This window comes from Sceloporus occidentalis, unplaced genomic scaffold (genome assembly GCF_023333645.1).
Source record: "Sceloporus occidentalis isolate IW3139 unplaced genomic scaffold, rSceOcc1.0.p SCAF_79, whole genome shotgun sequence".
NCBI lineage: Eukaryota > Metazoa > Chordata > Lepidosauria > Squamata > Phrynosomatidae > Sceloporus > Sceloporus occidentalis.
Genome location: NW_028317059.1, coordinates 2,621,157 through 2,635,643, shown reverse-complemented (window position 1 = coordinate 2,635,643; position 14,487 = coordinate 2,621,157). Strand labels below are relative to the sequence as shown.

Below are 14,487 nucleotides of genomic sequence, written 5' to 3'. Positions count from 1 at the left end.
TATAGGAACATATTCATCTAACTTTCCACTCTCAGCATAAACAAATAAAATAAGGAAATGTCAAGACATGTAAATTAAATTGTATCAAAAAGTATCAAACCCCTGCACCCGATGGAACTCACATGAAAACTTGACATGTCCAGACAGCATACAGTATGGGTTTGTGACAAAGTACTTACACATCGACAATGATCACCATATCTTTGGGGGAAGATGCTCCTTGTATATACCTGAGAAAAGAATGCACAGGACATTAGAAGAAGGCAGTAACCCCCGAAATATACGAAGGTCTATTCAGCAAAACATAAGTTCTAAGTGTTGGAATGTGGAGGGCAAACCCAGGCAAGGCTTTCCTGGTTGGATGGTGAGATGAAATTCGGGGACTATTTAACTATGCATTGTGAAGAGCCAACTCAACTTTTCCCGCAGGCACCTGATGACAACAATTTTACATCTCATTTAACTTAAATACACACGTATATAAAATGAATGGGACAGGGGAAAGTGAGATTAAGGAAGAGAAACGGATCAGAAGAACGATCAGGAAAATCTGTAAGGCAACCAAAATACAACCACAAGTATCTTTTCCTCCTCCTTTAAAATATTTAGTTGGATACCTGATAATGTTCCAACATCCACACCAGGAAAGAACATCCACGAATGTGGGCAGAAACAATGTTAGACCGACATTGTAAAGGACAATACTGAAAATACTGCACATGGTTATTTTAATAGCATATGGAATAAGACTGTAAATAACATAAAATAACTCAATCACGCCTCCCCTTTCCTATGAGCTGTTAAATAATGTTAATGTTACAAAAATACAATCTAAAATAAAATCACTCCCTACCAATTGGTGACACCTGAACCCTTCCAGTCTTCAGCTTTGGCAACTTCTCATTGACATAAATGTGCCATCAAAAGCGGTTCTTGGAGGAGAAACTCACTGGGGTTGGTCCATCATAATGTAAACTTAAGTCAGGGAGATGAAACTGCAACTCTTCTACTCTCCTAGGCTTAGTGAATAAACCTCTACAGAGATCACGTAAGTGTGCTTATTATACTTTTCTAAACTACATGAAGAATGTTCATATTCTTCATATCAGTGGAACAAACAGGCGTTTGTTCCACAGGCGGATTACTAGATTTTACTAATAGTAGGTACAAAATCCATTAGCCGGTTTAAACAATGGCAGTATGGACACAAAGTGATCCCCAGTACCAATGAGTCTTTTAACATTAATTGGAAAGATCCGGGTATTTTATGTACAAAAAGTTATATACACCTCTAGTGTTAGCTTGTGAGTAGGACCCTCTTTACCTAATGTTTGTCTTAGTCTGTCTATTCTCATCTTGTCAGTCCCCTCGAATATATCTATTGTAAGAAGCACAGCGGATATTGTTGGCGCAATATAAATAAAACCTGATTCCTCAATATCTCCTGAGTAGAATAATACCCCACAAGCATAGTTTTAAAAAAAATGTCTTTGGATCGGGGCAAGATTCAGGTTTTTAAAATGTATATTTTTAGTGGAAGGGACACAAGCTTTTGACACCTATTTTTATTTTTTTTAAAAAAATCAATGTTTTTACTTTTTCCATTTATTTTTATCATTATTAATTTTTTTTTTTTTTTTTTTACTTTTTACACTTTTTGACTGTAGGTCTATAAAGACCTCAGGGATCTCTCTTGGGAATGGGTCAGGTACCCCTCATCATGACATAGTGTCATTAATGGAGTCATTCAATTTTATTTAATTTGAACTGTTTTATAAAACATAATAGTACATCCTAAAGCCACGAAGCGGTTAAGCAAATAAACCTTAGCAGATCTGTCATTTTAGTTTTTACCACAAAAAAAAGCTTTTCGTTTCTATGGCAACGTCATTTACTGCTTTTGTGTCACATGACAATTAAATGTTCCCAAAATTATGAATGAGGCAAACTTTTCCTTGATGAAGGGTTTCTTTTCTGCTAAGAGTTTGACATCGAACAATACTGGGAATGATGTTTTTAATGTTACATTATGTTACAAGCATTATATTTAGCCGAGTAGGTGGAACAGTGCCATTAAGTCGAAGGAAAACACTGTTTTTGAGTAGCTCCTGTACAGGTTGCCAAGCCGCTCTGTAAGCCAGGAGGTCGCTGTACATAAAGTAGCAGTTTCACAATCTATTTTTACTCTGTAGAGGGATGGATTCAGACCATTCCCGAGTTTCATGTCACCCGTAATTAGGGGTTCCAAGGTACCTAGCCCTGCGGGTTGTAAACTCGGTACACAAGTATGTCGAGGGATGTGGTTCAGCTGTTTTGACAGATACGTTCGGGTGACTGGCAGAACCGTCCGTGTCTTTTTTTAGGGACACTCATTCCTAGCAAGAAGGTAGAAACGTCTTCAAGACCATATTAAAGAGATGCAAAATTGAAACGGACGCACGGAAATCTTAATACTATGTACCCAGTCACTGCCTGTAAACATGTTTTATTAAAAGTATAACATCTCCTCACCATGCTTTTCATGGTTGATAAGGACAATATGCAGTAATAAGAGCAAATCCGATAGGGACAGATGCGTGCGGGAAAAGATAAAGAAGTGTTCTCAGATAAGGGAAAGTGTTTTAGGTTTTATAACAAGTTTAATAATCAAATACTGCCCCATGAACATTTACAGCTACACGGGCATGGGCATTTAGAGAAAGAGCCAAGGTGTCAGAGTGGGAATGTTTTTATGGATATGCTGTAAGGATATGCAGGGGCCATTAATCCGTTTAGGTAGTAAACGCTGAATAACAAGAACAAGTTCTTGCAATAGTAGGGGTTGCCATATACCAGTCAGGTCAGGTAACCAAAGTCCAGCTGAAGGCCAACTACTAGATTATTACAATGTTCTAGGTAGCTCTTCGTTCTAGGTAGCTCATCTGTAAATCATGCAGGATTTGTCTCTACAATTGAATAAGAGTAAATCTGCATATCCATGTCATTGTGGCCAGTAAAAGTATAAAGGTAACCTACATAAGTATTACAATCATTAAATCCATTGATCATGACTACAGTTAAGCTAGGGGACGATTAATTTTCTATTCACATTAGACTCCAGTGGGCACATAGATCAATGTAACTATGTAACTATCATAACTAATCCCTTCCCTGTGCTGATCTCACATCTCTTCTCATTAGGTATTTTGTTGTAAATGACCAAGGGACGTATTCGTTATAGCCCAAATTTAGTTTTTGCCCAACACAGGGCGGACTAAGCTAAGGTAGAGCATCAGTAGGAATGGCCCAATAGACTCCTCTTCGATTATGATAATCTAGGATTTACAATTAAAGGTGCTAGAAGACAATAAAGTGCACGTTATTTACAGAGTTCTTATGAGATAAGTCATTGAAGGTAACTAAAGCTCTTGCTATGTTCAATTAGCAATAGTATTTTATACTCTGAAGAATGGTGACATTATTAACAATGGTAGCTCCAGACATGGCATTTGGTTTTAAAGGGCATTGAAAAAATATTAGGATGAAAAACACTAGATTGTAGGAAAAAAATATCCAGGTGGCAAAAGGTATTTTTCCCCTTTGTTTTCTAAAGAGTAACTGAGGTTCAGACGTAGCCGTCAGTTCCCTGGTGCACCAATGGTGTGAGTATGACTAGGTGCGCTTCAATGTAATGTATTCATTTAATAGCAGCTGTAAAGGTAAGACACACTTACTGGTTGGGTATTGCTCACTACCCACAATGCTCTGCACACTATTACAAAGAATGAAGAATACAAGAGCACAAGTAGTATATATCTGTATGCTGCCATACTTTACAAACTTATATAATCACAAAGAATAATGGACAAACATGAGGTTTATTTTGGTGCCATGGGGGGTGCCAAGGTCTGGTGCAACAGCTCGGTGCAAAATGACGTGAATGTCTTATTATTTACATTAAACTTTTACAGTCTTGAAAGTGTAAAGCCGAGTGAGAACAGGTGAAGGGAGTATTAGATATCATGTAGGATAACTTATAAAGCAGGAGAAAAGGAGGATCTGTGCAGTTATACATGGGCATTCTTTATATAACAGTAAGTAATATGCCCATAGCAGATTCATTTACAACCAAACGCCATCCATTAATAAATGGCCACCACATCCATGACCATCAATCAGCCAAAAATCTGACTGGCAAAAAGCTGTCTCTGATAATTTCCTTCCCAGGGGCTCCCACAACTTGGTCCAGCCGCCGACAAAGTAAAGTCTGTAAGTCTTTTTTTTCCATAGGCTTTTTTCCCAGAGAACTCCTATGTGGTTAAGAACCTGTAATTTTGTGGTTTATTCCCAGCGTTAAGATAAGAACTTTTTTTCCAGTTTACCTACCAGACTGCGGTAGAGGAAATGAATACTAGTTTCAAACCAAAAACTGGTAAAAGATTAGCCGTTCAGATTGTGGGGCCATTAGGGAAATGGTGATATTTCTAATGAGGGCCCATGTTTGCTGTAAAAAGGGTCAAAAAACTTCCTAAGGCCCGTAATATCTATATATTGTTCAATAACTGCTTAACGGGCCCAGCAGAGGCTTTCAGAGGACAGACATGGACTGATCGCGGGCAGATCCTGCCCAACGAAGTGCTTGCCCCTGCCCGAAAACAGCACTGCCATGGAATCTCCAGGGGAATGGGGTAAATGCCCCACGTTGAACACTTCTGCACACACTAGAGGACCTATACAGTAGCTTTGTGGCTAGTAAGCCTATTTATAATCATGTCTGCCCAACACAGTAGTTTTCCAGTCTGAAATTCTCTTTGAATGCAATGTATGCATATAACAAGCACTAAAGTAACTAAAGCTGTTGGCTACATCTTCGGTCTGGGTGGCTAAATAGCCATTGATGTGATGGAACAAATGCCTTCTTTTTCAGAATTTCTTCAGGTTTACTGAGGGCATAAATGTGTTAACTAGGCTGCTTTATTGCTGTGCTGTGGGGGGGGGTGCTATTTACATAGAACAAACATAGCGGTCTTGTGTTATCAAAGTTCAAAAGTATCCACAGACATGTGCATAACCACCCAAACCGAAATAGTGTACACACATGTATATGCACGGTCACGCAAAGTATATATACACACAGTCTTGAGGTGCCTGCTCTGTTATTTTAGACATTTTCCAGTGGCAATGATGCGTGAAATGAAAATTGGACAGAACAGCTCAGGGCTGGAATTTCAGCAAGAAAGAGTGAGAGGGGAGAGAGGAGATGGAGGATGCAGGACTGGTTGGGGGAGATAGATACAGAGAGGAATACGATACAGGGAAGTGGGATATTTGGGGGGGGGTAATGCACAGAAATATAAGGACTGATAATGAAAAGAGGATAGAGAGATAAAAAAATGGAAAGGAAACAAACATGTTTAAAAAGAAGGCAAAAGAATATAGAACAACAGAACACTAACATCTTTATAGAAAGATAAAGAGGGAATGACGAGAGACTGAAGTAGGGGGGTAAGGATAATAAGAAAAATGTAGGAGATAGGGCGGAAAGTGGATAATATAAAAAGTAAATGTTGAGCCTGTTTGCTAGTTTCATGGTGCAGACGCACACTGTTGGAATTTGGAAGCTATGGTGTGCAAAACGATCAGAGTCCCTATGGAATCCAAACAGGACCCTGCTCAGGAGAACGGGTTCTTTCTCAGACTCAAGAAACAACAGAGCATCTTGTCTTAGTGATGCAAATTACATTATCCCAATGATTTGATAGTTCACAACTGTCCAGAGAAACAGAAAATGCTATCTGTCCTTACCATGGTCTTCTTCGCACATCATAGAGGTCGATTTTGCTTGGTGCTCTCCAGGGAGTTGCTGCGCAGACAAATAAATTGGTCAGGTTGCTAGTAAAACTCAGAAGGCCTGTCCTCAAAACCTCATATGCTTAGAGATACCTGGGTAATATCGAGTGACACCAGTGGCGCTGCCAAACACCTGCCACAGCAATGTTGGATCTTCTTGCCGGTTCTGGATGAAGACATCTTCTAAGGCATCTGTCCAGTTCAGCTCATTCAGAATGACCGTAGCTGGGAGAACACGGGTTATATGATTAACAGGGGTGAGGTGGGAAACAGCTGGCAGCAAATGATCAATAGAGACGATCACAAAGGTGGAACCATCCGCGATAGGAGAAGCCAGTGGCCTTAGGTTGACCACAGTATTCGGCCAAGGTGGACAGGGTCAGCCAGACAACAAAACCAGAACATTTTGTGTGTTTTGGATATCAATGGAGATTGATGGAATCTTTTCAAATGCAGCGGCCTCTGTGTGAACCTAAACTAATTGTGTACATGTGATTAATTACACCCACTGACAGCTCTTTAGCAGTTACCAGCACTACAGCACTTAGCACCTACATGTCTCACACTCTGATCACTTAGCACAGCATGAAATCCCTTATTAGCAACAAAGTACCACGAGCAGTCTCACCACGACCCTGTTTACTATACCCTAATAGCATAGAAAACCATTGCAGCGCCCCCCTGCAAGTGCAATATCCAAACTCTGTTCTTGTCTCAAAATAAATCCGATTACTGTTTCAAATCATCGTTTCATTTGTAATCCTACCAATGCTGTGTGTATATGTCTAAATGATTTATGTGTAACATTTCTTTCACCTACAGCGTCAAAGCCCTATAGTAGCCTGACCCATTAAGAATAGTAATGCATTCAAATAAGTATTGAGTATACTCTACTTGCTTCACACTAGGAATGAGGCTGTGTTGGATACTCACAGCCTTTGTAGATGTCCGTTGGGATCTGTACAGCTGTATATGAGTAATTCACTTTTGTCCTGAAGTTTGGATCATCCGTGAAATCCAGCTTTAGAGAGTGTGTGATCTCTCTGGTTTCCTCCTCCTCCCCCTCCGGGTCATCCTGACAGTGACACAAGGAACCAGAAAGTGGACCATAAAACAAATAGCATTGAACAAATAACAAAGGGATAAAACGGTGGAAGGGTATGGGAATATAGGTGTGAGTGGCATTACCAGCAACAGCTTATAGGCTGATTGATTTAAAAATGTTGTGTTTTATCCAGAAAGAATTTGCCACTAATAAAGCACCATATCACAGATTGAAGAATCTGATGAACATGTACAAGAGATCGCACGATACTTACATATTCAGTGTCTGCTTTGGAGTCATAATATTCAATGTCTTCTTCCTACAGAAAATCAAACAATCATAGATGCGGTCAAAGAACGGATGTTGATAGTTTGTTGCATGTGAGCGATTTCTGCAACGTGTTTACACTTATACAACACTAATCTTGGTTGACATACAAACACCAATTAAGATGTGTTAGGCATTGCTGTAAAGGTGGCTAAGGTCCCATTTCTCGAAGAAGATATATATATATATTCTGAAGAGAGTTTAGAGAAAAAGTATTAAAATGGTGAATGGTTTGCAGGACACAAATTACCAGATGGAAGGTTTGCAATATGTGTAGCTTGTAGAGAGAGTGGATATGATAGAAACCTTTAAAAACAAGTATACTTCAAAGGAGGGAAAAGTGTTAGAACAAGAGACCATAGTCTAAAACTAGAGGTTCAGGGGCCTGGGCGCATGGTTGGAAAGTCAACGGAGGCTAGAGAAAAAGATGAAAGAAATGCATAGGGCCACAAATAAAACCCTGACTCATGCATTGGTCCTCTAAGAACAAACATAGGGGCCATCAATGAGAAGTATAATCAGGGCACAACTGAGAGCCAGAAACATAATACCCAGTGTTGCAGGTGGCATACCCAAGATCAGATCTCAGCCTTCAAGGGACATAATGGCTCAGTACTCTCTGAGAAACTTCTCTCTTTAGTCTAATACTCGTGTCCTTGTGGGACAAAGATCTGCCAGGGTTTCTGTTTTCCCTAATTAAAAGTATAAAAAAGTCAAAGAAACAACTGGACACCACTGCCTTATCGTGAGATTAGCAATAACAATGGTCCCGGCTCATATCAATGATGAGCCATGTAATATGCAATCACAAACGGATTGCTCTCGTTCACACAGACTGGTTGGGCTGGGCATGAAAAAAGATAACGGCGTAGAAGAGTTTTGCCAGGGTATGAGGTCACACTTTAGTACTTTAAATATTTGATCAGACCAATTGTGTTTTCAAATGCACAGATACAAGCATAGCGCCTTCTAAGTAACTGTTTTCCAAGTTATTTCACTGTGATAAATCTTCTAAGCAAATCCTGTTAAGTCGGGTTTTTTAATTACTTAACGAAGAAGTGCTGCAGAAAATTAAAATGCTTTGGAACAGTAAGCAGAGCAGCATCTGTACGTTTAATATTTGAAAATGGCTACTTAAGTTGCAAAATCTTATGTATCTCTCCAAACAACCTTTTGTAAACAGTCACAAACTGATAGAAACCACACAAGCATGCTTAAGCAAATAATATGAGGTTACATAGTTACACAGATACTTATGATGGAAAAAAAGGTATACAGTCCATAAAGTTTCCCTTCTAACCAATAACCTGTGGAACCAAAACACCCAAAAGATAAAGACATATTGAATACAGAGGTTTAATAAGATGCTTTCTGGCTTCAGCGGCAGGCAGATTTTTCCCCTGATGGCAAAGTTCAACTGTTATAACAAACTTCAATTGGCAGTGAATTCTGCATCTTAACTGCCCTGACTGTACAGAATAAAAAAGCAAATTCCTCTAACTTTAAATGATGTTCCTATGTTGCCTGTAGGGTTGGATGCAACCTTTCTGGGCCCTTTCCTCTTCCGTGATGTCTTTTTTTTTAAAGAGATATATAATTATATATAACAATATACAATATAGCAATATTATATTCTCATTGTCTGAAATGGGATATATTTTGGGGGAATAAGAGGTTTCCAGGTGCCGACACACTTTCACCTAGGGGTAGCACAAATGGCATGAAAACGCTTCTTTGATAAGAAAATGGAGGGTTTAATACTGTGATGAAGGCTGTGAAAGGCAACACACAGGGTTACGCTGGGAATAGACAGATAAATGATAATAAGAACATAATCGACTAGACTGAAACTGCAACTAGAATGTAACAAAGACTAGATTACAAAAAAAGACTAATATTTGTTCAAATAGTTTCACAAACTGTTCGACACCAGTCTATTTTTACAAATACCTTGGATGCAGTCTCTGGACATCTACTGCCCAGTCTCCATAAGGTTGTAAATAGTATTCTATAGTATTTCTTTAGGTGGCCATCACCTGTCTTCCCAGTAAGCATGATACATCTGGTATAAGCCAAACGTTCCTTGGCAAGACCAATTTATTGGAACTCCTTCTACACCGATAATGACTGCAATATTCCATGTATTTAATAATAAGATTTTATCATGCTCCCTGAGGTGCCTGGCATTGTCTACAAGCTATACATTGTCCACACTTGTTCTATACACTCATTCCCCATTTAATACAATAGAACAACGCGCTTGCATTTCCACCAACTGCCTCTTTTTCTTCCCCAAATGCATAACATTGGGTTTTTCTATGTTGAAACACATCTGCCGTTTAGCTGCCCAGTCTTGTCCTAATCTCTCTGTAGGGAGATGCCATCCATTCCAGATTTTATTACTTATTATATAAAATTTTGTTATCCACAAATATGATTAAGGAACAGATGAGACCAAGGACAAACCCTTGGGGTATTCCACTCAAACGTTTTGTCTAACTGGAAAATGTTCCATAAACTAAATGCATAGAATTCAGGAGAAAATGTTTGTATTTGGACAGAGAATTTTTTGAAACACAGATTGCAGGGGGACATTGACAAACATTTTCTCCCGAATTCTATGCATTTACACTTATTCTAGTAACCTAGCATGTTATTATACACCAAGGCTTGAAAATCTTATCTCCAAATTAAGGAAAAAACATGAGTTTATTTTATATGCAGAGTTCCCTGTACTGGATGGGGGTTATAACGCTGATAATACACGGAAAGAGAAAATAATGCAGGTGTCCAATTGTTATCTAATTTTACGAATACATTTATATATCAAACCGATTAAAAATGTTATTTACCACTGACTCATTAAAAGGTCAAATGTGATTACTGCACCAGCAATAAAAGCCACGGGTTAATCTTGATGGTATTCATCCATAGGGTGTTTCGATGTTGGCCTTTATGTGTTTACTGAGCCCATGAAGGTCACTTGTGAGATACTTCAAAGGAAGGGCAACCAAAATGGGACACAATATACTGACAAAACATACAAGAAGATTACAAAGAAGAACACCCCTGTAATGGAGATAAGTCATTATGGCACCGGTGCTCCACTCCATGCCTCAAAAGCCGCAAACTGGCCACCATTTTTGAGTCCAGTTAAAAGTTCATCTACTTGCTTTCAGCCCAGAAGAGATATAATCTCTGACTTGTATGACGCCCTTGCGGACTGGAGTTGTGGTACAGAATTCTAGCGAGGGTTGCATCTTCTGGATTGGCAGAGATCGGTTCCTGGTTTCTTGTCCTTATATGACATATAATAGCCGAAACAGGGCTGAGGACCACTGTTTAACACCAGTACATGCAACAGATAAACGGCAGAGCCAGCCATCGACAGTACACGCGCCAGCAGTATCTCCAACCCGCTGCCAGGTCCTCAGTTTTGACAGAGTCGACAGCGATAGTACTGTCGACGACCAGATCTCCCCATCTGGAAAGTGAGAAGAACGTAGGAAGGTAGGTAGGAGAGCAAGATACTTTTAATACAAGTAAGGTTTGTGTAATAGTTTTGTTAAGGGAAGAAAACCAGGTTTACTGGCACTTCAATAACTTGTAACTCCCTATCAGTAAAAGCTTATTTGTTTTATTTTTTGACACCTGGGATAACCCAGTTTTGGAAAGCCACCGGGCAACGACGTAAGACTTTTTTCATGTGCACCTATTATATCTAAAACACATCATAACGGTTCTAAAGTTATAACGGACAATTGGAGATAATCTCATATTTTATCCATTGTCTATTTATCTCTAGCTAGTAAAACCTTAATAGAATTATTCAGTATAATCAATAAAAAATAAACATTCCAGCAAGAACTAAGTCTATGTGTCCTGAGCCAGACCACAATATCACAACAGATTAAGTCAACTCTTTGTAATAAACTAATGTAATGCTTCTTAATCAAGTCCCCAAAGCAGGATAATAAAGCAATATTTAGTTATCACCACATTTTATTCTAGTATAGAGACTGTTGGTGTGCCTTGAGGACTTGGTCGGAAACCTCTGGCCTGATGCAACGTCAAAGGAATAAAGTATATTAAAAAAATGAAATACCAAACCAAATCATTGATGATTATTTATAATGGAGAAATCAGCAGGAGGATTGCATTAGTTGCTATAGTGACTATTCTACTTTTATAATTTTGCTCCAGAATTGCTCTTTTTAGTAAATTGGACCCATAATCCACCTTTAGCATATATATATATATATATATATATATATATATATATATATAAATATACGGTGTATATATATATTTTTCTGGGTATTACTAACAGAGGAATGGTTGCGTCCGTTACACCCCAGTAGTGTTGTATACTGTGAATTAAAATTCTAAATGTGCTGAGCATGTCGTATACTACCAAGAACATCTCCTGGCTTCTAAAAAAAAGTGTGCCAGTTGCAGGTGGGATTTTGACTCATGAGAAACATAATTCCTTCTATTTTTTGCTCCCTTTGATAAATCTAGGTCACAGATATCAAAAACGGAAACATTACCGAAGTGGCACGTACAGGGACATTAACATAAAGCTACCCCTGTAAAAGGAGAGGAACCCGCTAAATAAAACCGCTATTGCTGAGCTATAACCCCAATTCTCCCAGCAAGCCCATGTTTGCTGTGAGTGATTGGATTTAAAGGCCAACAAGAAAGAAACACATAGAGAAAAGCAGATGTGAAACAGCGGACTACTTAAATTAGACAATAATTTCTAAAATAAAAAAAATGACTAAATGTAAGCCTTGGGGGCAAGGCCAATGATTACGCAATATATAGCACTGATCAGCGGCAAGTTTTTTTCGATTAAAGCTTAATCAAGTAAAATAAAAATAAAATACTTAAGATACATGCAATAGGACGCCTGCAGCATCTTTTCTTTATGGGATGATCCTAATAGTATATACCACATAATGATTATGATCCACTGCTGCCATAAATATTGCATGACCTCAACTAACTTCCAAGTCAGGCAAACCTGGGGTCTTCGGGCTACACTCGCTTATGGAAGCAAAATCCATAGCTGAAGGCAAGTTAAAAAAATAAAATGATAGCCGGGGATACAAAGGTGATGAGAATGAGGATATTTACTGCTACATATTAACTTCCAAATAGAATGGATGCAGGCTTTGAACCGTGACAAAATCAAGGGCTTAAGACTTGATTATGGGAGAGATCCGAGCTTCCCCTAGAACCCTGTTATTAGGGCGAATCACAATCAATACTCTTCATATTATGGTTAAAAAACACAGGGCATAAGTCCTAAGCCACGATAGAGATAGAAGAAGAACGCAATAACTGAAATTCAACGAGGTTCAATGTTGTGTAGCTTAAAAATAAAGGATAAGGAGTGGGGGATATTGTGGGGCATTTCAATGAGAAACACATAGCCGTTTTCTTATCATTGATAGGGGACGTATTACTCACTAAGATGGACCTGTAGTGAAATGTAAAATGTCATCATGTTTGCGGGGAATTAATGTATCACTGGGTTCTACAGCCTTAAAAGTCCCAATAATGTGTATAGAAACAGAAGAAATTCATTCATAAATTGAATTTTGTCAACACTATACATTATTGTTATTCTAAATTCCTCGATTGTATAAATAGAACACAAAAGTAATCTTGCGGTGGCTTTGCCTCCTCGTTGCATCTCCAACCGCACCCCATGAAACAAGCATCCTTCTTTAGACAAGAATGAGAGATTAAACCGGGAATAGCTTTTGTCTTGTGTCGGAAGGTATAGACTTGTAAGGGAGAGATCGCTGTAATAGGCGAAAAAGTACCACTTTTACAACAGGTATAAAGCGCTGGGGAATATGGTGGTGCTATATAAATAATAATGTGCATTTGCATTAATTTTACTGAAATTTGTCACTTTTGGCAATTCGTATGAATCCCTGAAAACGTGGAGGGACCACAACTAAACAAATGAAAACAAAGCAAAGAATTTCATTGGTGCTTTCAGTCACACACTCAAGCAGGCTCTCATTCACGCTCTCTCACACTCTCATTCACTCTCTCTCGGAATATCTCATTTTTCTGCAGACTGCTTACGTGTCCCTGTCTTTGTGCCACACAGCTCTGCTACTTATTGTACATCTCCTTCTTTCTTCAGAGTCTTAGTAATGGATTGTAACCCTTTCCAGACTGACAGATGTCAATGACTGTTTCTCATCTGTTCTTGAATTTCTTTAGATCACGGCATCATGTGCTGCTTTTTGGCACCTTATAGGCGACTTCCCTTTGCAAGACAGGTTCTGTGTAATTGGTGTTTAGATTCAACAGGGCTGTCAGTAATCATGCCTGGGAAAGTCTAGTGAAATTTAACCCAATTATCAATGAAATTTGTTTAACCAGTTGATTTAGTAACTAAAGGGGCCATTACTTTTTCACACAGGGTCAGGTAGGGTTGAATACATGAAATCATGATTTAAAAACTGCATTTTATGTTTACTCAGGTTATCTTTCTCTAGTATTAAAATTAGCTTGATGATCTCAAACATTTAATCGTGACAAATATGGAACAGGGCAAACACTTTTTCACAGCGCTGTAGCATCTCCTTAAATGAAGTGGGTGATCACATAAAAACTTTGACATGTATATTATTATTTGTTTGGCTCATTAAAGTGGGTTTCGGTTTCTACGTGCAATATGTGAGGTAGAAAAAAAACACTTTTAATGTGTTTTCTAGCTCTGCTTCGGAACAGCTCCCAGCATCCGCTCTTTCTTGCTGTGTTAGGTAATAGGCCTAGTTTTCTAATATGTTGGGTGAACTGCCCTTACTGCTTGTCATCCTTGGTGGGGAGCGCTTACTGCAATAAAAGTCACAGTAAGGAGACACGCTTACCCATCAATTCATGCAGCCTTATCTCTCCCAGCAGCTATAGCCCCTGACCTTTCTCAAAGCTAGAAGCCAACAAGGGGAGTGAAGGTGTAATCTGCAGTCTCGTTCCCCTCCTTGCTCCAGTGTTCGATTTTTTTTCCTCCCCAGCGTGTTTTCCTACTTGATATGTATGTTACCTTCTATTTCTCCCCTGGAAAAAACACCCATGGAAGCTGCCATTCAGCAGCACATAGTTTAAACATTTCATTGCAATTATAGTTTATGAAGCTATAGTTATACTATATGTATGGGACAAGGGTATGTGAGTCTATATCTATGACACCGGACAAGGACATTCTGGAGAGAGTCCAGAAGAAGGCTACTAAAATGGTCAATGGTTTGCAGGATAAA

General features: G+C 38.8%; 1 protein-coding gene across 1 annotated transcript in view; it reads right to left on the bottom strand.

Moving 5' to 3' along the window:
* The window catches only part of LOC149285413 (voltage-dependent calcium channel subunit alpha-2/delta-2-like), a 134,401-nt gene that overhangs the window by 20,931 nt on the left and 98,983 nt on the right, over positions 1–14,487 (bottom strand). The window contains exons 7-11 of the mRNA XM_089495355.1: positions 7,149–7,193; positions 6,763–6,904; positions 5,923–6,054; positions 5,785–5,842; positions 180–230 (exon numbers count right to left, since the gene is read on the bottom strand). Coding sequence (XP_089351481.1) covers positions 180–230; positions 5,785–5,842; positions 5,923–6,054; positions 6,763–6,904; positions 7,149–7,193 — 428 coding nt within the window. The remainder of the gene's footprint in view (positions 1–179; positions 231–5,784; positions 5,843–5,922; positions 6,055–6,762; positions 6,905–7,148; positions 7,194–14,487) is intronic.